The 24,450-nt window shown below is 36.5% G+C and overlaps 1 protein-coding gene across 5 annotated transcripts in view; it reads left to right on the plus strand.

Moving 5' to 3' along the window:
* The window catches only part of SNX7 (sorting nexin 7), a 99,900-nt gene that overhangs the window by 35,539 nt on the left and 39,911 nt on the right, over window positions 1–24,450 (plus strand). For all 5 annotated transcript variants that reach the window (XM_057718526.1, XM_057718504.1, XM_057718513.1 and 2 more), the window contains exons 5-7: window positions 624–822; window positions 7,961–8,160; window positions 10,968–11,054. In XM_057718526.1, the coding sequence (XP_057574509.1) occupies window positions 624–822; window positions 7,961–8,160; window positions 10,968–11,054 (486 nt within the window). The remainder of the gene's footprint in view (window positions 1–623; window positions 823–7,960; window positions 8,161–10,967; window positions 11,055–24,450) is intronic.

Here is a 24,450-nt window from a genome sequence, read left to right on the forward strand (position 1 = left end):
ATGCTTTTGGACCTTGCGCAAACTCCTTAACCTTCCTTTATTTCTATTTTCTTCTGTACAATGAGAATAGTAATAGAACCTACTTCATAGTGTTATCGTGAGTTATCCATATAAAATTGCAAGGATAGTGCCTGCAACATATTAAGCTCTTAATAAATGCTAGCTATTATTATAACTAAAGAATTAATGAAGTTTTCCAATTTTGTTTCCCCTGGGGAGTAGCTTATACCCTGAGAAATGTTTTTCTCAATCATTTTTCTATTAAATTCCTGTTATAAAATATAAATCGCATCTCATATCATCCTTCTTATCCTATTATCTCCTTAAGTGTGATTCCCTCTGTTAAACCTTGTTCTTTGAAAGATCCATGCTCTGAGGAAACATGTTTTCGTGTTTTACATGAGCACTTTGAAAAGGAATATTATCAAGGAGACTGAGACTTAGAGAAAGAACTGTTACCCTAAACCCATCTGCTTCAAATTAACATGAAAAAAAAAAAAAGAGATGTATATGAAACATTTTTATTATCTTTATTTTATCCTAATTAGATTTCCTTTTTGTTGTTGGGTCTTGGAATAGCATGTATCATTAAATAAAAAAATATTTAATTTTGTTGTTTCTAGGAACTCTCTTCTCATAAGAAGCAAGGGCCTGGGTTATTCAGCAGGATGGGACAGACAGTCAGAGCGGTTGCGTTATCGATGAGAGGAGTTAAAAGCCGTCCCGAGGAGTTCATGGAAATGAATAACTTTATTGAAATATTTAGTCAGAAAATAAATTTGATAGATAAAATATCTCAGAGAATTTACAAGGAACAAAGAGGTATGTAGAATCACCAAAATGCAATTTCAAAGTTGTTCGATTTCTGGTGGATCTTTACATTTGCTGGTGTGCTAAGGCAAGCATCAAATTAGCATTTCTTTTTGGTCATTCTTAGGATTTCTCTCTGCTTACAGTGTCCATCTGTTATTGCATGCTGTTTACGTTATCTATTAGAGGCCTTAGCGTGTTAATCATAATTGTTTTACAATCCTTATCTGATAATTCCAGCATCTCTGCCACATATGGTACTCATGCTTGCTCTCTCTTCAGATTGTGTTTTTGCCTTTTAGTATGTCTTGTAGTTCTTTTCTTGGTAGCCGGATGTGATGTGTTCATAAAAGTAAATAGGCCCATATGAAAAACCAAAAGCCAACATCGTTCTCAATGGGGAAAAACTGGAAGTATTCCCTCTAAGAACAGGAGCAAGACAAGGGTGTCCACTCTCACCATTATTATTCAACATAGTTTTGGAAGTGTTAGCCACAGCAATCAGAGAAGAAAAAGAAATCAAAGGAATCCAAATTGGAAAAGAAGAAGTAAAATTGTCACTCTTTGCAGATGACATGATATTATATATAGAAAACCCTAAAGACTCTACCAGAAAACTGCTAGCAGTCATTGATGAGTTTAGTAAAGTAGCAGGATACAAAATTAATGCACAGAAATCTCTTGCATTCCTATACACTAACAATGGAAGAGCAGAAAGAGAAATTAAGGAAACTCTCCCATTCACCATTGCAACAAAAAGAATAAAATACCTAGGAATAAACCTGCCTAAGGAGGCAAAAGATCTGTATGCAGAAAACTTTAAGACACTGATGAAAGAAATCAAAGACAACACAAACAGATGGAGGGACATACCATGTTCCTGGATTGGAAGAATCAACATCGTGAAAATGTCTGTACTACCCAAAGCAATTTACAGATTCAATGCAATCCCGATCAAATTACCAATGGCATTTTTCACAGAACTAGAGCAAGAAATCTTATGATTTGTATGGAAACGCAAAAGACCCCGAATAGCCAAAGCAATCTTGAGAAGGAAAAATGGAGTTGGTGGAATCAGGCTTCCTGACTTCAAACTATACTACAGGGCCATAGTGATCAAGACAGTATGGTACTGGCACAAAAACAGAAAGGAAGATTAATGGAATAGAATAGAGAACTCAGAAGTAAGCCCAAACACATACGGGCACCTTATCTTTGACAAAGGAGGCACGAGTATACAATGGAAAAGAGACAGCCTCTTCAATAAGTGGTGCTGGGAAAATTGGACAGCAACATGTCAAAGAATGAAATTAGAACACTTCCTAACACCATACACAAAAATAAACTCCAAATGGATTAAAGACCTACATGTAAGGCCAGACACTATCAAACTCCTAGAAGAAAACGTAGGCAGAACACTCTATGACATCCATCAAAGCAAGATCCTTTTTGACCCACCTCCTAGAATCATGGAAATCAAATCAAGAATAAACAAATGGGACCTCATGAAACTTAAAAGCTTTTGCACAGCGAAAGAAACCATAAACAAGACTAAAAGGCAACCCTCAGAATGGGAAAAAATAATTGCCTATGAAACAATGGACAAAGGATTAACCTCCAAAATATACAAGCAGCTCATGCAGCTTCATACCAAAAAAGCAAATAACCCAATCCACAAATGGGTGGAAGACCTAAATAGACATTTCTCCAAAGAAGACATCCAGATGGCCAACAAACCCATGAAAAGATGCTCAACCTCACTAATCATCAGAGAAATGCAAGTCAAAGCCACAATGAGGGATCACCTCACACCCATCAGAATGGCCATCATCACAAAATCTGGAAACAACAAATGTTGGAGAGGGTGTGGAGAAAAGGGAACTCTCCTGCCCTGTTGGTGGGAATGTAAGTTGGTACAGCCACTATGGAAAACAATTTGGAGGTTCCTTAAGAAACTACAAATAGAACTACCCTATGATCCAGTCATCCCACTGCTGGGCATATACCCAAAGAAAACCATAATCCCCAAAGAAACTTGTACCATAATGTTTATTGCAGCACTATTTACAATAGCCAGGACATGGAAGCAACCTAAATGCCCATCAACAAATGAATGGATACAGAAGATGTGGCATATATATACAATGGAATATTACTCAGCTATAAAAAGGGATGAGATGGAGCTATATGTAATGAGGTGGATAGACCTACAGTCTGTCATACAGAGTGAAGTAAGTCAGAAAGAGAAAGACAAATATTGTATGCTAACTCACATATATGGAATCTAAAAATGGTACTGATGAACTCAGTGACAAGAACAAAGACGCAGATACAGAGAATGGACTGGAGAACTCGAGGTTTGGGAGGGGGCGGGGGGTGAAGGGGAAGCTGAGATGAAGCGAGAGAGTAGCACAGACATATATATACTACCAACTGTGAAATAGATAGTCAGTGGGAAGTTGTTGTATAACAAAGGGAGTCCAACTCGAGGATGGAAGATGCCTTAGAGGACTGGGGCGGGGAGTGGGGGGGGACTCGAGGCGGGGGGGAATCGAGGGAGGGAGGGAGGGAATACGGGGATATGTGTATAAAAACAGATGATTGAACTTGGTGTACCCTCCAAAAAAATAATAAATAAATAAATAAAATTAAAAAAAAAAAAGTAAATAGGCCCTTAGTAATGTGGTGAGGTGTCAGGGAGGGGAAGTGTTCTAGAGGCCTGTGATTAGGTCTCTTTTAGTGAGTCTTGCCTCTGGACCATGACCTTCACAAAAGTTCAGGTTTTTTTCCTCCTCCTCTTAGTTGGGACAGGATGGCCAGAGTGGGCTTGAGGTGGGTATTTCCCTTCCAGGTCAGTTAGGCTCTGATAATACTGCAGCAGGTTACACTGTGGTTAACCAGTTTCCCACAAGGGCAGGCCTTGTTAAGAAGAACAGAGCACTCTGAGTATTTCAAAATGGTTCATTTTCCCACCCGCTGCAGGAAGCAGAAGTAGTTTTTCTGTGATATTTACTGTGCAAGCTTTTTTTTTTTTTTTTTTTTTTTATTATTTTTTGGGGGGTACACCAAGTTCAATCAACTGTTTTTATACACATACCCCCGTATTCCCTCCCTTCCTTGACTCCCCCCCCTCGAGTCCCCCCCACCCTCCCCGCCCCAGTCCTCTAAGGCATCTTCCATCCTCGAGTTGGATTCCCTTTGTTATACAACAACTTCCCACTGACTATCTATTTTACAGTTGGTAGTATATATATGTCTGTGCTACTCTGTCTCACAATATTGTGGGGTCCCTCTATGACTGAGTTCCTCTGGAGGTTTTAACTTTGAATTGTCTGCACTGAGCTTCCAGCAATTCATTGACAATTTCAGTCTCCCTTCCCTGGGAGGGAAGCCTGCAGAAGTGATTTCCTCTCTTGAGTCTCTGCTCCAGGAAGCCAAGATTCCTTGTATCCATGTGTCTGTCTTTCCAGTCTTGCAGGCAATGGTTTGTCCTGTGTCCTCCCTTCTCTCACAGATCCAAAAAAAGTTGGTTTTTCAGTCTGCTCAGAATTTTACTTGTTAAGACCAAGTGGCGACTTCCAAGCTCCTTACAGAAGAATCACACAACATTTAGTTAGAATTTCACCTTCAAAGTGTGATTTACTCCCAGATCTATTGTGAAAATTTCAGATTCCTAAATGATTTTGAAAGTAGTCATGACCAGTTTGCATTTGTCTTAATTAATCACTGGCTGTTCTTATTCCCATTTGTAGATAATAGTGATAAAGAGCTTAATATTTTGGATGTAGTTGGTCTCAAATGTTCAACATGGACCACAGTTGTAATCAAAGAAGTGGTGTTTCAGGAAATAAGGTTTCCACATTTTCTAGTGATTTTTGTCAGGGGCATAAATACTCTATATTAGGCCTGTGCAAACAATGGCAAAGAGATTTATTTATTAGAAAATACGTCCCTTTTCTTATTTTCAAATTAGAATTTACTCCATGATGGGACTTCCCTGGTAGTCCAGTGGCTAAGACTCTGTGTTCCCAATGCAGGAGGCCCAGATTGGATCCCTGATCGGGGAACTAAATCCCACATGCTGCAACTAAGAGTTCTCATGTTGCAACTAAAGATCTCTCATGCCGCAAATAAAGGTCTTGCATGCTGCAATGAAGATCACATGTGCCGCACCTAAGACCCAACACAGCCAAATAAATAAATAAATATTAAAAAGTAAAGAATTTATTCCATGGTGATTTTTTTTCTAATTCTACGATGAGTTTTTGCTAATTTTCTGATTGCATTTACCTACATTAAAAATAGATGGCTAAGTCAGAAAATGTATTTCCTAATATAAATTGGTTTTAGAGATGAACTAAAAGTCCCTATGTTGATGGTTTATTTCTTTATTGTCTGTGTCCCCCATTAAACTGTAAGTTCCATCAGGACAAAAAGGGAAAGGGATTGATTTATTTCTACACGTAGTATCTAGGTAGCACCTAACACATTGTAGATACTCATTGAAATCTGTTCAATGATTAAAAAATAAATGAATAAACATAAAACTTGGTGGTAGGAAAATTTCTTTATCAAGAATTGATTGGTTATTAAAAGGGATATAGAAAAAATTGTTATAACTGAGTGTATATTGCCCTTTCTCTAACTTCCTTTTCTATGTACTGACTTGGTGAGGTCATTGTGGTAACTAAATATAGCTTAATGATTTGTTTTACACTTTCTTGGTCTGCCTTTGTGTTTACCATTTGTCATTTTTTATAAATGTCAAGAAGCTAATTGTTTTAACTAGGTCTGTAATTCCAATTCTATTAAGTAGATTCTTGATGCATAGTTAAGTGGTATAGCAATTCAAAGACGCCCCTGGAAACTCTTGACACTTAAGAGTTCTATAGAATGTCAATATGCTTTATATTTGCCGGTACAAGAGACTAGTTTTAAAATCTTTCATATATTCTAATATTTGTGAAATACTCAAAAGGAGAACTGGATTTTGTGGTAGACTTTATAAATTTGAGCTCTCATTTTCAAGGAGTGAATGCACACTGGCCCAAATGAGGGATTTCTTGGTCTTTCAGATGTGAAGCCCAGTTGTCAAGATTTCATTCAAAATGATGGAATTTTGTTGTTGGTGTTGTAGTTCTGAGAGTCTAAGCTACATAGGGCATTTCATTCATATTTAAATCATGAAGAATTTGGTGATCATAATGAGTCATTTCTCTTTTGATTTACTTTTATTCAACTTTTTTCTGTGACTTTGTTTTGTGTTCCCCAATTTATTAAGCAAATTTGTACTGACCACATGTTGTACTGCTGCTTTGTGCTAAAGACTGAAAGAGGGTTAAGATAGTACCTGTCCTTGAGCTCACAGTCTAGCTGGGAAAACAAATGTATTAACAGACAAATGAGTGTAGTTCATTAAGTGTTTACATACAGGTGCAATTTGAGTGATATATAAGCACAGTTTAGAATATCAGGGAAGCTCTATATATAAAAATAAATACTGCACATAATGACACACTTTGATATATATACAGATTGAGAAAAGAAATAAAGGATAATATTTTCTTTTCTAGAAATATTAGTTTAGGATGGCCATTATTTAAAATAAAAGACAGGCCTAGATCAGGAAGATGCAATTTGGAAGGGCTCTAGTAGTCATTAAATCTGATATCTTCCTTAGATGACAACTAATATATCTGTTCTTTTAAAATTTTTAAAGTCTTTTTGATCATATAAACTTTTGAAATTTTAATAGTTTAGTAACAAGTTTAATTTAGAGGAATATGACATATTTCATCTAATCCCAATGACTAGTAAGATGATTAAATGTAGAGAATTTAATTGTATTTATGTGGGTATTAGACCAAAAATGCTCACTTCTCATGCATTCTCTACCATAAACAGCCATCTGTCATTAAAAGTTGATAGTGTGGAAGCAAACATATAAAAATATTCAGATTTTAAAATGAAATCCAAATTTTTAGATAAATGGCTTATCAAGCGTTGAATAGTCTTTTGTTGTTCATTCTTTCATTGATATGAAAATCTTTATTAAAGACATTATGTGTTAGGCTTTGAGATTAAAAAAATAATAAGACTATGCCCTGTTGAGTCTTGGAGCATATGGCCTAGGAGTGTGTGAGCTATGCAAGCAGTTATAATAGAGTGGGATAATAGAAGTATAAAGTTATAATAGATTTATTGAGGACAAAGCATCTAAGTATCCTTTGGAACAGAAACAGAAGAGATTTATTTGTGTTAGGACTTAAAGGATTAGAAGTAGTTTGTCAGATGATAGAAATGATAGAGGGCAAGACTAAAAGATATGTGCAGTGTTTAAGTTAGGAGAAATCATGAGATATTCATGAATGAGCAGTTGTTTTGGCTTGAATTAAAATATCTTTGGGGGAGAATCTCAGGAGTTAGACCTGGAGAGGCAAGGTAGGGACTGATCATAAAGGACTTTTTAATTCAACTAAGAAGCTTCAGTGTTCATATACTGTAACAAAAATTGAAAGAGGGAGAATTGTTAGAAGTCTCTTACAGTAATGCAGGTTAGAGATGCTGATGACAGTGGAAGTGAGGATAGGTGGGTGGGTAGATTGGTGCGTGGGTAGATGGATGGATGGATAGATGGATGGATAGATAGATGATAGACGGATAGAGATTTAGAAATATTGGAATTGCTGATTGACTGGCTCTGTGCAGGTGTGAGTCTAGGGTCTAGGATGACCCCACATTTTTGGCTTAAATCTCTGGAAGCAATTACCATTAAGTAGGATGTGTTAATAGAAGAGGAAAAAGAAGACATGTTTTGTTTAGGTTATGTTGCCTATAAAACATTCAGGTGTAGTTTGTTTGGTAGGCAGAAGTCCTTGATAGATACAGTGATCATATAGTTTATCTCCCAAGCCAGGACACTTTTGAGAATGAAAAAGCATGTTATTATTGATTACACCTGGAAAGTTTTCATTCAAGGACTGCTCTGAGCTGACTGGGATGCTAGGTCAACTTAATGAAAAATGATATCCATTTTCTTAAGTTCATGTACAAGAACACATGCACAATGAGAAAAATAAAGTCCTTTCTTATTGTCTCTAATATAGGCATTTTGGAAACATATAAATTGAAGAACTTTTTATTTTTTTAGAATATTTAGATGAAATGAAAGAATATGGCCCAATTCATATTCTGTGGTCAGCATCAGAAGAAGATCTGGTTGATTCTCTAAAAGGTGTTGCCAGCTGCCTTGACAAATGCTGTAAGACCACTGAAGAACGGATGTCTGGACTCTCAGAGGCCCTGCTTCCTGTCATACACGAGTATGTGCTTTATAGTGAAATGTTAATGGTAAGAACACCTAATTATACTTCTACCTTAGTCCCTGACCTGATTATAAGCTTTATAAAGGCAGTTTCTATTACTGTTTGTTCACCACTATTTTCCTATTCTTGAAGGATGCTTTGCATGTAGATGCTCATAAATGTTTGTTTACTGCATGAATGAATTGATAAGTAGGAGAATATGTTAATAAAAGACAGGAATATTCAAGAGTAGCAACAACAGTTAATAACATAGATCTGAAGCATCTTCAGTCAAGATTTACATAGGGAGTATGATTAGTTTTTCCAGCCTTTTAAAATTTTACTTCAAAAATTTTCAGCACTTGAGATACTTCTTTTCATGAAAGAGTTGCTTTCTTGCTTCTAGGTGCATTTGATTTAGCAGTATATTTAGTATCATCGTGTAGAAAGTACTTTCGTAGGATGTTGATGTTTGTTCTGTCTTCTGGATGCTTCTGAAAAGAAATCCTCCAAGTTAACATGTTTTTCTTTCACTATTTGAAAAGGCTTTTATTCCTCTTATATCAAAGTTTCACATTTAACCTCCTCAGTTCACGTTAAGGTTTCTAGATATTTGGGATTTAGCAATGCTGTCTGTAAAGCTAATGTTTTTCATCCAGTATTATTCTCTGCTCACAATACCTTGCTTTCCAGTGTTGTAGGGTGACAGTGGGGAAAGGAATTAGCTTGCATTCAGTTAGAGTCCATTTTTTTTCTGCCATTTATACTTGAATTCATGTCTAGTTTCTGTTTTCCTGTACTCTTGATTTGGGAGGATTTAAAAAATTTTGTTGCTTCTGTCTTGGTAAGAAAAGCTCTCTTACCCTTTCAGCATGATGTCTGCCTCTTTCGTGTTTATCATGTTTAGGTTTTCCTTTCACAGAATCATTAAATATTTTGTAGGTATTTCAGGTTTCTGCTGTTACTTGACTTTGCTGGGCTCCTCCATAAACACACCCTTCCTGCTTCCCAAAGTCCTCTAATGCTTCGCTGCTGAGGTGCCTCCTGCTTGCCTCCTTCAGTTTCCTTGGCTGCATTCTATTGGTTTGCTTCATTATTGATCTCTCTTGTGTAGCTGTTCAAAGAGATCTGATTTTTATCATTAAAAATATTATATTCTTTTCCCTTAATTAGATGTGTTTTGCTCTTTATCATGTCAAAATACAAATTATGCAGTTTAAATCATGTATTATAAAAGGTGTGGAAAAATTATAATAGCAACCAGAATTGAATTATTTTATAGGTCCTCACTTGATTGTGTTATTTTGTAGATTTTGTAGACTCCTAGGGTATAATCAGTAGCACTTATATTGCAGTTCTGGTTCTGTTTTGTATTGGAATATTTTCTTCAATGTGAGCTAAAATAATGAAAAATATATGCCTTGACAAAATGATTAAATTTGTGCAGTCTTTACTAGTTGTCTTCTGAAGGCACCTCTTACTTACAATATTTCTATGTATATGAAGCATGGAAACAGACCTTAAATTAATGGAACTAAATTATAGTATGTGTCATTTGGGTTAGAGAAAGGAAGGGGTTCCTGACATTAATGGCGATTAAATATTTAAGTAAATATAAAAGAATTTGTGATAATTAGTTGAATTTTCTGTTCATTTCTTTGAAAACAAGAGAAATGTTAATCTTTTTTGAACGTTTTGAGAGTGATTCCACCAGGCACAAAACTAGAATGAGTCGTTTTCAGGATGCTTTTTATCTTTAATGCCTCTCAATTCTCTCTCAAATACTATAGAGCCAGCTTATCTGGTTCCATTCAACTGATTTGTGGTTAAAGTTCTTCCCTTCCCCTGAAAACACCCAGAAGACCTATACCTCATTAAGGCCCTTCAGTTGTATGTCCTGCAACTCTGCTCTCCCTTGTTGAACTTTTTGCTTACCCAGAGTTAGTTTTAGTTTTTGCCTTGAACTGTTTAGGCCACTTGTGTTCATTATTACAATTTCATTATTTAATTAATACTATGAGAACCGGTGAAAGATGAGTACAAGTAAAAAGAGTGTTTGTATCTGCAAAGCCTAGGTAGACTGTCTTGGAAGAAAAGTGAGTCACGAAGGGAAAGACATTGAAAAAGACTGGAAAATATTATAAGAGATGTAGATGAATTCTACACTCAAATTCCTTCACAGGGGTGTTACTAAAACATGAAATCATGATTATTCAAGAAAACAAGATGGAACTCCTGTCACTCAGAGCAGAGGCCGTGCTTTCTCTTCAAAAGCTTGGCTGATTGGTTAATACTTAAGTATTTTAAGCTAGAGTAAAATCTTAAGATGTGAATGCGTACTTCAGTTTTGATTCCCCGCTGTAGTTGACTTTGATTAACTAAGCCTTTGGAGTCCAGTAAGAGGGCTGATTGTAGATACTTTCAGATGCGTGGCCCATGTGCCCTCGCAGTTGCAACCAGTTTACACCATAGCACATATTTTCAGTGCTCCTGCTGATTTTTTTTGTTCATTTGTGTTGTTCTTTGCTCTTTTTGAAGAACTTTTTTTGATGGTGCACTCTAGGCACATGCCTAGAGTGCACCATCAAAACATATGTATTTTGCACATAAAATATTTTAAACCAGTAAGATGTACATTGAGAGAACTAATAAAAGATTTATGAAAAAGTTTCTTTTAAATACTTGCTATCAGTTTAGCTTTTAGAAATTAAAAAAAAAATTTGTCATTATACCTCCATATGATTGATGGCTTGGGGAAGAGGTGCTATTTATATTCTCAAATGTATATTTTTGTTATACAAAGATTATTAAAACTAAGTGGAGTCTCTTTCATTCCTGTGTTTTAATATGAAGGGTGTCATGAAAAGAAGAGACCAAATACAGGCAGAACTGGATTCCAAAGTTGAAGCTTTGACCTCTAAAAAGGCAGATACTGATCTGGTAAGTTTTTAAGTTTCTTGTTATAATCACGTAGAATTCATTGTCTGAAATTTTTATTAGCTCCATTACATGCTTGTTTTTAAGCATTTACTAAATGATAAACTAAAATTTCTTCCAAGAACTGATAATTTTTTCTTCCAAAAATTGAAAGTTTGTAAGCTTAAGATGCTTCTCTACCTTTCTGTCCTGTATTTTTTCTTACAATGAGTAAAGTATGAAGTTAATTTTTTTAGAGTGTTTGAAGAAGGTATGGAAAAAATTACCTAACATTGTTCCAGAACATTAGTAAGTACTCAGTAAATAAATCTACTTTTTATAAGTTTTATAAGAAATTTGTACAAGGTAAGTTGGTGTTCCTATGCTGTTTTTTTCTATTTATTGTAAAAATCTTTACAGAGGAAGTATTTTTGTTTTCAAGTTTAACCTTTTCCTTAAAATACTTTTTTATGGAAATTTTCAAACATGAAAAAGGATCTAATAATATAATGAACTCATAGCCCTATCCCTGGGCTTTATTAATTTCCAGCATTTTGCCCAGTTTTTTTCACCTGTCTCTTTCCTCACTTTTTTTCTGAAGTATTCTAAAGCAATTTCCAGACATTATATTTTCACCCACGATAGGTTAGTATTTATATTTTATTGTCTTTGCATATTTTCAAAGTAATACTATCAAATCTGAATTATTCTTCTCATTTTAAACCTGAGAAGGAGGCTTGAAAGGTAGAGTAAGTTACCCAAATTTGTATAGTTTTTGAAACAGAAGTAGGACTAGAGGTGATGCTATCACTTGCCTCCCTCAGACCAGGCTACCTCTCAGAGAGCAAGTATGAAAGCAGGAAAAATTGCTCATTGCTTTGTTAACTTCTGTTGAGTTCCCTATGAAAGAAACTTTCCTAATTTTATTATTAATATAAGGGTTTAGAGTACACTTATGTCAGATGAATGGGGGCGTCCTTGAACCCCCACCCCACCCCCATTAACCTGTAGTATTATCGTCGCCCATCCCAACTTGGTTTGGGACTTAACCTCCATTCTCCCTGCTTTAATTTTCTCTCCAGTTTTAATAATTTTCTAACACAAAAGATAATATTCTTACTGGTTTTCTTTGTATTATCTTTCTTTCTCTCTCTCTTCCTGACCATAATCTAAACACCTTGAGGGCAGGAGTTTTTTAACTGTTTCCTGAAGTGTTCTCAGCTCAGAGAACAGCGCCTGGCACGTGGTGGTCACTCAGTAAATATTGTAAATGAATGAAAATTACAGTGATTGCTTGGATTCATAAAAACATATTGAAGGTTTGAAGCAGTAAGTCTCTACAAAATCAGAGTTTGTGTAAAGTGTTGAGATTTCACTGAAATCTCAGTGACATTTCACTGAAAAGTGACTATGAATTGACCTTTCTTAACTATGCTTGTTTTTCAAACACAGATTTATTCTCCTGAGTGGAATGTGAGTGAGGAGTGGTGGGCTGCTGTGGGCAGAGTAGGAGAATGGAATCTAACAGAAAATGTAGAACAAATGGAACTAATGCTTGAGGGGTAAATTGTCTTTGCTTTTACCTCAAGATAAGGAGAAAAAAGAGGAAATCCAAGATTAACCTTTTCAATACAGTAAGGGATAAATATATACATATATATTTATATATAAGTATAATGTATATATAAATATATACGTACACATATATATACATATATATTTTTTTAATTTAAAAAATTAACTTGAATGAACAGAAATTGGGTGAGCATATGTACAAAAATTATAATTGGATCTTTGGAACTGTAGAATTTTTTTATTTGTTAAATAATTTTTAAAGATATTTAAATTCGTGGTATATTGAAATTTGTGATTAGATGAAATTTTGCCCTTCACTAAATAGTAGGAAAAGTACAGTATTTTAAAGTTTCAGGAGAATAGTAAAATGGCTTAAAAACCAAGCATCTGTTCAGAATGGCTTATGTTCGTATTTTAAATTGAAAGGAAGAGTAGTTGGGATTGTTCCAACCACAAAAACACAGGAAAAAATAGCTTAGGCCCAAATATGGCTAGGCTTTCCCAACTCAACTAAAAAACACATTTTTTTCGTTTCATTTGACTTGCAAATATTTTGTCTTTTGCTCTATAAAAATTTCCTTGATATCTCATTATAACCCGATGCTCCATCTGTATTTTGGATTTCATTTTGTATGTGTATGTGAGACATGTCCACTATATTTTTTACCTAGTTAGCTGCTATACGGTAAGATTGGAGAAATCTGAAACTTTAATTATCTACATTATATTCTGTAAGATAATTTTTACTGATTTGAAGCAGACATTTAACAGAGACATTACAGGTATTTTTTTTTTTTTTTTTGTTACGCATCAAAAACAGATCCTAAAATGCATAGGGACTAATTTAATGATTTGTGAATGTACCATTTACATTTTCAAGCAGTTTATTTGTTTACAGACCTCACTTCCAAATCCCTGTGTGTTATGATGATGTCTTTGGGAGCAACCTTCGAGGGTTACTCTCAAAATGAACCTGCTATGATTGGTTACAGAACAACTGAAGGGAAGTTGCTTAGAAATATGCAGGATAGGGTCACCATGGAAACATGCCCTTGTGAGGTCCTTCTAAGGAGCCCTCCTTTGCAGTCACCATGGCGACCCTGGCAGAGAACTGAATAGAGCAATCTAGCCTGGCTGTTTACCATGGCAACTCAAGCAGGGCCACTTTGGAGACAACCCTGGGGCCATTTCTATGGCGAGCTGCTGAGGCTGTCTTCAGAGGCTCCATCAAAGTCACCTTCGGGTGGGATGCTGTATGTAAAACCAGCAAGGCAACTCAATGCAAAGGTCAGTGAAATGAAGTTCTACCAAGAAGGGCAAAGACTAGGGGAGTTATAATTATTGGGTAGAGATAGAGCAGTGATGTAACATTCCAGAGGTCATGCTAGACATATCAGGTGATCTTCATGTGGGTTACGTGGCATGCAGATACACGGCTCTTGTCTTTTACCTTGCCTGTAACTTTGTATATGCTATAAATTGGCAATCATGGCATTATTATTACTTTTTCTCATCGCACAAATATGCCCACGAAAATTATGTGTTTTCCTGCAAATTAAAATAATGTTTTATAGTAAATTCCTTGATTTATTACCTGGGTACTTGTCAAGTGGCTGCTTCTTAGAGTTTGTGGTTTGCACTTCTTATCTCACAACAATAAAATCAGTTGTTTTGAAGTGACCTAAACTCAGTAAAGACTTTCAGATTACTCATTTGAAGGTCAGTTCAGCTGTTCATTTAGTTTTGTCATTTTGGCTTTGGAATTAGAGAGGCCTAGGATCAAATCCTATCTTATCTGCTTCTTAAATCTTAAGACAGATGTCCTAACATTTTTAAGCCTCATTTTGTCACGTATAAAGGGGGAAATTATTCATGCTTTTCTAATAGGCTTGTTTAAGCATTAAACGATACAATGCAAGTCACTTATATGGATCATAGAAAGCACTCAGTGGTTGTGAGCTGTTGTTATTTTGATGGCGTTACAGAAGTAATACTTGAGATGGGTCCTGTAACATGAGTAAGGAATTGTTTCTTGAAGACTAGCGAGTGGATATTATGAAAAGCAGTAAAAGCTCAAAAAAGTGTGCTAACTGAGGAACCCTGGTTGGTTGATGTGCAGAGAGCAGGGTGCTGGAGAATTGAGGCATGTGGCTGTAAAGGTAGGCTCCAGTCAGATGGGAAAGCAGTCTTATTTGTCAGGATGAGGAATATGGGCTTTATCCTTTGGACTGTGTGGATTCAGCGAGAGCCTGAACTGAAGAGGTGGGAGTGGAGTTGCGGAGAAGAGAAATTTGAGAGAGACGTAGGTGGAAGATAGAACCTGAAGTGCTTAAAGAATGAGGGTGACCCTTGTTTCAAGTTCTTAGTGACCCTTGACATATCTAGTTTGTAAGGAAAGCAGATTGTGGCTCTATAAATCGAGCTATAACATATAAGAGGAAGAAGAAAATTGGAGATGTGCAACTTTATTCATGAGGAGCTAATGTTTAAAGCAGAAGTATTCAACAAAAACCTTTTAACAAATATTGATGGGTACCTAACATGAAAGAGATGCTATTCCAAACACTAGGGAGACGTGGTCAAGAAAGGCCCTCATGAGTCTTATATTCTAGTGATAGAGACAATAAGCAACAAATAAAATTTATAGTGTATTGTCATATCTTGATAAGTGTGGAGAAGAGGCTGTGTTGGGGAGCAGTGCAGTTTAAAATTAGGGGTTATGAAAGATCTTACCAAGCAAGTAATTATGTGAAACTCAAAAAAAGTGAGGTCTTGAACTACATGAACACCTGGCAGAAGAAATTTCAGGCCGTGGGACAGTAAGTGCAAAGTGGAGGTATGCCTGCATGTTTTATGAAAAACAGGGAGACCAGTGTTGCTGAAATGGAATGAGCAAGCAGAAGAGTTGTGAGAAATGAGGTTGGAGAGGTAGCCTGGGATCAGATCACGTAGAGCCTTGGGATTTGGTCTCAATGAGATAGGAAGACAACAGTTAAACAGAGGAGTGACATGGTCAGACTTACTGCAAATCGATGACTGTGCTTGGGAAGGACAGGAGATAATGTGTATGTGGGGTGTACGTGGAATGGGAGAAGGCCAGAGCTGGAGACTAGCCCCTCCAATCCCAGTGAGACATCATAGTTTGGACCAGGGTGGAAGTAGTGTGGAGTGGTAAGATATTGAGGATATTTTGAAGCTAGAGCTGTTTGCTATTTGGTGGATTGTGAATTGTGAGTGAACAAGGATTATACCAAGGTTTTTGAACTGAGCGACTGGAAGTTAAGTGTTGGCATTGGGATGGCAAAGACTTTGGGAAGGACAGGTTTGGGAAGAACATGGAGAAGATGAAGAAATCAGATTTGAACGTATAAAGTTGATATGCCTATCAGATACCTAAGTGAGGTGTTGAGTAGGGAGTTACATATGAAAATCCGTATAAAAATCCAGAGCTCTGGGGAGGGATCCAGCTGGAGATATATCTTTGGGAGTTATTAGTAGGTAGGTTGTATTTAAAGCCATGATGTTTGTTGATGTCACTAAAGGATGAAAAAAAAATAGGTCCCAGGACTTAATAGGACTGAGCCTTGACATATTCCTACTTTAAAATTCAGAGAAGGGATGGCTAGTGAGGAGAAGGAAAGAGAATTTATATAGCTTTGGCTGGTGGTAGATAATTGGACCTATAAGATGAACTAAACTGATTTATTTAGGGTCATTCAACTTTTTTAACCACTTCTCCATTTATGAGGTATTTATAAAACAGCTTGATGCAGAATAATTAAGGTTAGTTTCGATAATAACATTTTAAGAGAGATTGAGAGTTATATGCTCTGATAAAGAAGATACTCAAGAAAAATAGATATTCAGTTGAAGTAAGGAAATTTCTGCCTGTGGAGATGAAGGTATGACAATAACTGAGATTTTGAGGAAAGCTCAGATATTGGAGGAACTTGTGGTTTTTGCAGTTTAGTTATAAGTTTTTAGAATCAGAGCTTCTGTTTGAAAATGCTTATTCACTTCGCTGTTTAACTGTAAGATAAATAAGGTTCATCTGTGGTGCTAAATAATGCTGCATATCCATTTCATTTTTATTTTTATTTTTGAATGGATGATTTATAGTTTGCCACTCAAAGCAGCATTCAAATATAAATGAATATGAATACATTTGACATTTAGCAATATGTGCATAGAATCTGAGAGTTGGATCTAGATATAATGCCATAGCTGTTTAGCAGTATATTTATGTGAACAAAAATAAAAAATGCATTTTTATAAGATCATTATGGTCTGGATTTGCATGTAGCCACATTCAGAAGATACAAACAGACACCAAATTTATTTAATCTGGTCCTTGCTCTCTGTGAGTTGCTATTTTTGAACCAGGTTTTTACTCCCCTCCTCAAATTTTGATTATTAATCTTCAAATGTTTTTGATAGTATACTAAATGCTGTATAGAGCAAGATTGCCTTCTCTTTTTAAGCTTTAAAGAGATAACATTGACATAGCTTTTTTTTTGTGTTGGGGGCAGAGGCTGGCTCTATCTTTTCTCAGATATTTGTTGTCTCACCTCTCTCCCCTGACTTTTTAACAAATTTATTCCTTTCTATATGCCTCATTTTCTAGTATCTATATTTTGCTCTCTCCTTTTTTGCCTGTTTGCATCTATGTGTGTTTCTCACACATGCAGGTACACATATGTACATATGCACACACTCACACAGCAGGGAAGGACATGCTGCTGTCCAGTGCTTCTCCCAGTGGAAGGAGAAAGGGCTTTCTTATTATATGTTTCTTTTTATCAGTTTATCCTAGAAGGTATCCAGCAGACTATTCCTCACACCTCATTGGCCAGAGTTGTGAGAAGTTCATGATCAAACGAGTTGCTTGGAGTGGGAATGTGACCACCAGAATTGACTTAGACCAACTACAAGCTGCCCCCTGATGCAAATATCTAAAAAAAATTGGCGCTATTTCATGTGGTAAGAAGGAGAGCAGGGAATGGATTTTGGGAAAACAGCTAATAAATATGTGCGTTACATACACAGTGTAGCTGTGTATTGGAGTTGCAAACACACTACTGGGTGGGAATCTGGGTGAGTGAGTGATGCTTAGTCAAGAAAGCCCTCAGCAGCCTCTACTCCCAGAACAAAGTACCAGGCAGTGCCTAGAATTGCTCTCCCTCTGTACTGTCACTGGCAGGCCTCTCATTCAGGGCATCATTCGTTCAAGTGGTTGGAAAAAAAATCCATGTGCTGATATTTATGTAAACTTGTAAAGGATAATAATAAGTATTTGATTAAATAGCAAAAATCATGTCTACCCTATGAATGAGAGTCTGTTGAGCCTGGGGGTCTTTATTTGGGATTTTACTAGGTTACTTTTTCCCTCTGTCATTTTATCTCATGGCATTGCAGGTAGAGCAGTGTCTGAAAAGTGTTTAATATAAGGTCTTAAACCCAGTTGCAGAGTTCCATGTGATTTCAACCACAGCATTGTGTGCATTTGTAGTTTGGGGCAAGTTACTTCCATTCTCCTTGCTTTAGTTTCCTCAACTATAAAAGTTGTGGGTAATATCTTCCTTAGGGTGTTGCTAAATCAGCCTGTGAAAACTCTTAGTGTGCTACCTAACCAGTGTTAGATTGTAAATATTTTGTATTTGACATATATATTGGATGTCTCATTCTTCTAGATCAAAGTTTGGAAAGTGGTAACTGATCCTGCTTGTTAGACCTTCACATTGTTTAAAAAAAAAAAAACATTAGTTATGTTGAGTTGCATAGTGACCACTCCCACTTGCCCCACCTGGTCATCTTTAGGCAATTGAATAGATAATTTAAAATGTATATGAATTTTTACTGACCATTAAAAAAAGTTGTGTTTTTGACTCCAAACAATCATTTTAACTAAACAGCACTTGGTATTGTATCATTGATTTTGTAATAAGGGACATTTTAAGGAAGAGAACCATAAATCCCTTTATAATAAGCATCGACAGCATGGACTACTTTCTAGTTTTCCTTTACCAGGACCCCTGAGAAAAGTTTCATTTATGTCTCAGCACCAGCATTGGATTTAATTTCTTCTGAGCCGTTAGCTTGTTTTCAGCGTGTACACATCTTGGGTTTTATATCTTTTCCTATCCTACTCTTTATCCCACCCTTTTAAAAAAAAATTTAAGTATGTGTGTATGTATGTATGTATGTATATATGTATGTATTTGGTTATGCCAGGTTTTAGTTGCGGCAGGTGGGCTCCTTAGTTGAGGCATGCATGTGGGATCTTTGACCCTGGGCCCCCTGCATTAGGAGTGTGGAGTCTTAACCACTCCGTCACCAAGAAAGTCCCTATCCCACTCTTAGTTTCTAGACTGCTGAGAACTCCAATTCTGATCCACTTCTATCTGACAAATGTCTTTTGTGTGTCAAACTCATCACTGGCTTTACCTTGTTTTTAGCCTACTCTTATTTTCCCTTTGTGCTAATGTCTTTATCTACTTAATACCTTTAGTTGTAGAGTATAATTTTGGAAGCCATCTTAAATCTAATATGGAACAAGAAATTAATAAATAAAGACTAGAGGTAAAATATTCTAAATAATTTCAAAGATCAACACATTTTTTATAACATATTTTGGACCCCCAAAATGTGTTTTTAGTTATTTCGGAAACCTCCAACACCAGCATACCTGATGTGAACACAAACTTAAACACCAGATTACTCATGTTCACTGTTACCCAGAAAATTAATCAGGAGATGTTTAAGGATGAGGTGAAAAAAATTGTACTGCTTCCAAAATTTTTACCCATGAAATTTGCTTAGGGAAGTTATTGCATATTAGGGTTTATGGATTTGAAAAAGGAGCACACAGACTTACAGTCTTGATGAATAAGGCCTGTGTACGTTTGTGGTGGGTGAGGGTGGACCGGGTGGGGGATGTGGGGGAGACAATGAAATACTGTAGAAGAAGAGAGGCAGTGTAGCATTGTTGTAGGTGATTTTCTAAGGGAAGAGTGTAAGCTCTGTGTCTTTCTCTAGGAACGTTTTTTCCCTACTGTCTTGACTGCAGCAGAAAAAGTAACAGATGGATAAGTAAAAGGGGTTGTTTAAAATTCTAGTCATTTCTTCTCAGGATTTAAGAAATTCTACTTACAGTGTCCTTGTGGATTTGTGGTTTGGTTTGTGGAGTTCTGCCTACCATAGATATACTAGTTTAAACAGCTTTCCCATATAGAAACTCAAAATAGATTCAATTTCCTTTTCATTTAGACTTTTTGTTAATAAGAAATGTGTCCTAAGGGTCTGTCTTACATATCTCTTTCACTCCTGGCCCTGCCTGGGCACTCAATAAATATTTGATTATGCTTAGAGCAGAAACACACTGGGAGTCTGAAGCCTGGAGAGGGCTTTGATTCACTTTTACTTAACGTGTGACCTTAATCAGACATTTAGTATTCTTTATCCACGAACATGCAGAAATAGTGCTTAGTTTGAAGAAATTTTTTTGAAGATGAATTAATATTTATAAATCTAGAGCTTGTGTCAGTAAAAATTTTGGTAAGTTAGAAGAAGAAAGTATAAAAGACTAATATAGCAGAAAATACGTAATGGTATCATAAAACTAAAGTATGAATTGTTTTTAAATAGTCCTTTTAAAAATAAAAAATTGTATGTCTACAAAGAACAGAACCAGTAGTTTTTCTTCTAGCACAGTGCCATATCACTAAACTTACTGCATTTTGATTTATTATAGTTCTAGGTCTTGGGGAGTAAACTTTTTCTCTCTACTAAATCTTAGTCAATAGGGGAGCAAACTTAGGGGGAAATGCCCCAATCAAAGCTCCATTCAACTTTCAAAGAGGTTCTAGGCCCAGAATAAGTGCTTTCCTTTCTAAAGTATAGTTAGCATCTGTGTAGTACGTATTTTATGCCAGGCGCTGTGTTAATAATTTACATTTACTATCCAATGAATAATACTATACGGTGGGTAGGCATACTTTACTCCCACTGTGGTGGATGAGAAAATTGAGGCCTCGATTGTCAGTTGGCTGAGAGTTATGAGTTCCCGCCCTGTCTAAGCACTTTGTGGTGGGGAAACTGCAGTGACCGAGACTGACGAAGCCCCATCCCCAAGGAAATTACGGTCTAGTGGGGGGAGGGATACTGAAAATAAAGGAAAAAACGGTAAAGGACTATGGAAATTTTGGATAGTGGTTAGTGCTATGAAGAAAATAAAGCCGGGTAATGTGATGGAGAACACCAGGAGGGGAAGAGAAGGCCTTTCGGAAGAGGTGGCGTTGAGAGGAGAGCTGAGTGCTGACAAGAAGCCGTCATTCCAAGATCTGGCCCAAGTGTTCTAAGAGGAATCTGTGCAAAGCTCTGAAGTGGGAATTAGCTTCTCATGTTCCAGGAGCTCAGTTAAATCTGGTGTAGCTAGAGTAGAGGGAACGAAGGGGTAGCAGCTGGGGCGTGAGGACTGAGCAAGCAGGATGAGAACATGTGGGCCATTTGTTCCATCCTAGTTGCTGTGGAGAGCCACGGAAGAGTTTGAGCAGGGAAGAATTATGATTTGGTGTATTAAATAGACTTAAAATTTTTTTGTTTTAATCTTGAAGTCACAAAGCTATAAAAAAGTTGCAAGTACAGCTCAAAAATCTTTTTTTCTTTTTTTCCTTTGAACCATTGGAAAGTAAACTGCAAATCTTATGCTCATGGTCCCTTAAAGGTGTATGTTTTCTACAAACAAGGACATTCTCCCACATAACCATACTACAACTATCAAAATCAAATCAGTTATCACTGAAACAATACTATTATCTAACACTCAGACCCTTGAAGGCTTTTGCCCATAATACAACTATCAATATCAATCAGTTAGCACTGAAACAATACTATTATTTAACACTCAGACCCTTGAATGATTTTTCCAGTGTTCTGTAATGTTCTTGACAGCAGTTAGGTAGATGTCTCCTTCAGTCTAGATCAGTTTTTCATCTTTCCTTGACTTTTATGACCATTACACTGAAGATTGCAGGCCAGTTATTGCGTAGAATACCTCCAATATTAACTCTTTGATACTTCCTTCTGATTAGATTTAAATTGTCAGTCTTTGACAGGAATATTACTCAAGGGATCTACCTGTTAGGTAGCACATGATTTTTATTTCTCCCATTAGTGATATACTCTTTGATCTCACTCGATTAAGGTGATGTCTGCCCAGCTTCTCCACTGTAAAATCACTCCTTTCCCTTTGTAATTAATAAACATATTGTGGGGAGATACTTTGAGACTGTATAATTATATCATTCCTTACCTTGCTTTAAACTTTAAATTGTGTGTGTGGTTTTCTACTTTAGTCAGTGCATTTTAGTCCATTACTATCACTATGTATTTTGATATATAAATTGCCTCCAGCTTGGCTAGTGGGACAATCTTCAAGCTGTTTGTTTTTTTCCCCGTTTGACGTGTTCCCGTCATTCTTTGCTTCTTTCTGGTGCAACAAGACATTCTAGGCTCTTCTACTTTTCTTGCCCCAGCCCTGGAATCAGCCATTTTTCTAACAAGCCCTGGTTAGTTTTAGTGGAAAAGTTATGTTTAGAATATATATCTTAGCATTGGATATGTTCATTGCTACTTAGGTATCATTATTCAAAGATCTGAGTGGACATAGATAGTAAATACGTCTATGTAAAATCACCCATTTTTATGTACGTAATTGATTTGTCTGTTTATGTAAAAAGCAACAATTTCATACCAACACCTCCAGCTTAAATCCAATATCATGAGGGTTCATTCTAGTTTTCTTTCTTGCAATATTTGTGGTTCCCTGTCTGACAATGAGAAACGGGCTCCCGTTATTCTTTACATTTCTGTGTATTTGATTGAGTCCCTGTTTGTAACCAAGCTTGCATAGCCCATGTCATCTTCTTTCCTAAGTGGAGGTACTCCTCATCCCACTCAAGTTTCCACACCCTGCACTGGACCACACCCATGCAGGAGCATCCTCTTTACCACTCTGGAAGTCTGTTTTCCATTCTAGCCTTGCCTCCCTCATGCTGCCCACACACAATATGCACCCTTGCTTGCGATGTTACTGCCCATTCTAGACCACTCTGCAGGGAAGACCTCATCATCTTGCTAATGTCTTCACATCCTGCTCTGGACCACCATGACTTTGCCTTCCTTTCTCCAGCAGAATGGACACCAGCTTTGCACTGCATTACCAAATAAGCTTTAGGACTGAATTGTTCAGGAAGAGAAAGGGAAAAGGAGGAACTGACAATTGATTTCAAGTGCTCACTCTGTTTCCTGCAAGGGAAACGAAAAGACTGTTGAGTCCAGTACAGTAGAAAGGAGATGATGGCGGCATAAACTAAGGTGGAAGTAGTGGAGATCTTGATAAGAAAGGTTAAGTGATTTGTCCACAGTTATACAGTTAAATAGTAGAATCAGAACTATAAGCTGGCACTATACTCCCTGGTCTCTTTTACTTTTTTTTTTTCCCTGATAAATGGGTTTGAAGTCTAGAGGTGCATGAGACTTTGAAGGCAGATAACAATTATAGTCTACTAAGATCCAAAAAAAAAAAAAAAAAAAGACAATTTTAAGAGTTTTTGTGCTTTTTTTCAATCCCTTCCACAAATGTGTATATTTAGAATTCACGGTAAATTGCAAATTGCAATTTGGAAACCCTTTGGAACATGTAGAGCTGTGATCTCGGAAAGCTGAAATTCTTTTAGCTTTCCTTCAGGGAGTTACTGTATAGAATTTTATTTTAACCAGATCAGTAGTGTTATGCTAAAACTAATTGATGATGATGGTGATAATAAGAGCTACCATTCTTTACGCACTTAGCATGTGCCAGGCGGAGTTCTAAATGCTCTGTGTGTGTTCTCTCATTTAAGTCTCACACAGTGCAGTGAGGTAGATACTGTAATTTTCCTCATTTTACAGATGTGAAAACTGAGATACAGAGAAATAAAAGTTACTGGCTTATTATTGCACATGTAGAAGTTGTCGAAGTAGGGCTCCATAAATTGTTCCAGGAACTTAAAAACTGTATTCTGGGGTAACATCTGAAAATACTTATGAACACACTTCGGATGACTGATACCAATCAGTTAGCGTTGGCATGCATGATAAATTCTTTTTGCCATTCCTGCCCAGAACATTATTGGTGATTTGAAATATTCTGTGATAGTGAACTGGCAGTTTTAATAGTATGAATTTTAGAGTAAATTGACCTGTCTTGCTTATCTTTTAGTAAAAAAGAGAATGTGAAATGAGTTAAGGAAGCACAGTGTATATCAGTGGTTCTCAATAGCAGTGTGCCTGGGGAGGAGGGTAAGAGCTTTGGATCACCAGGTGCATTTTCAAAATAAACTACAAACTTGCAGAGGTTCTCTCCATCCCAGAAGGCAGGTTCTGTTGCTGCTGACAGCCTCTGATATAGAAGCTTTTAATCTAAAATGAGTAAGGGAAAGGACAAAGAAATACACTCAGAACAAATCTTTAAAGCATTAAAAGATCTATCACAGACCCTTATACCAGGAAAGTGCTGGACACATTCTCCATACTCCATTCATGAAGGTACAGAAGGTGCAGGTACATATGTTAGAAGTGGTCATCACTGTCACATGTAGAAACGCAAATGTAAGGACACCCTGCACAAGTTTCCCAAAGAAGATTCCACATCAAAAAACCAAAGTTTTCGTCCAGTGTCAAGTTTTTAGTTATGATGTTTAGATTAACTTACTCATGCACATTTAAGATCACACACACATATGAACGTGTGGTTCTTTAATATACACATTAAATAATATGTTAATGTGGAAACATCACCTTTTAC

This window comes from Hippopotamus amphibius, chromosome 1 (assembly GCF_030028045.1).
Source record: "Hippopotamus amphibius kiboko isolate mHipAmp2 chromosome 1, mHipAmp2.hap2, whole genome shotgun sequence".
In the NCBI taxonomy this organism is placed as follows: domain Eukaryota; kingdom Metazoa; phylum Chordata; class Mammalia; order Artiodactyla; family Hippopotamidae; genus Hippopotamus; species Hippopotamus amphibius.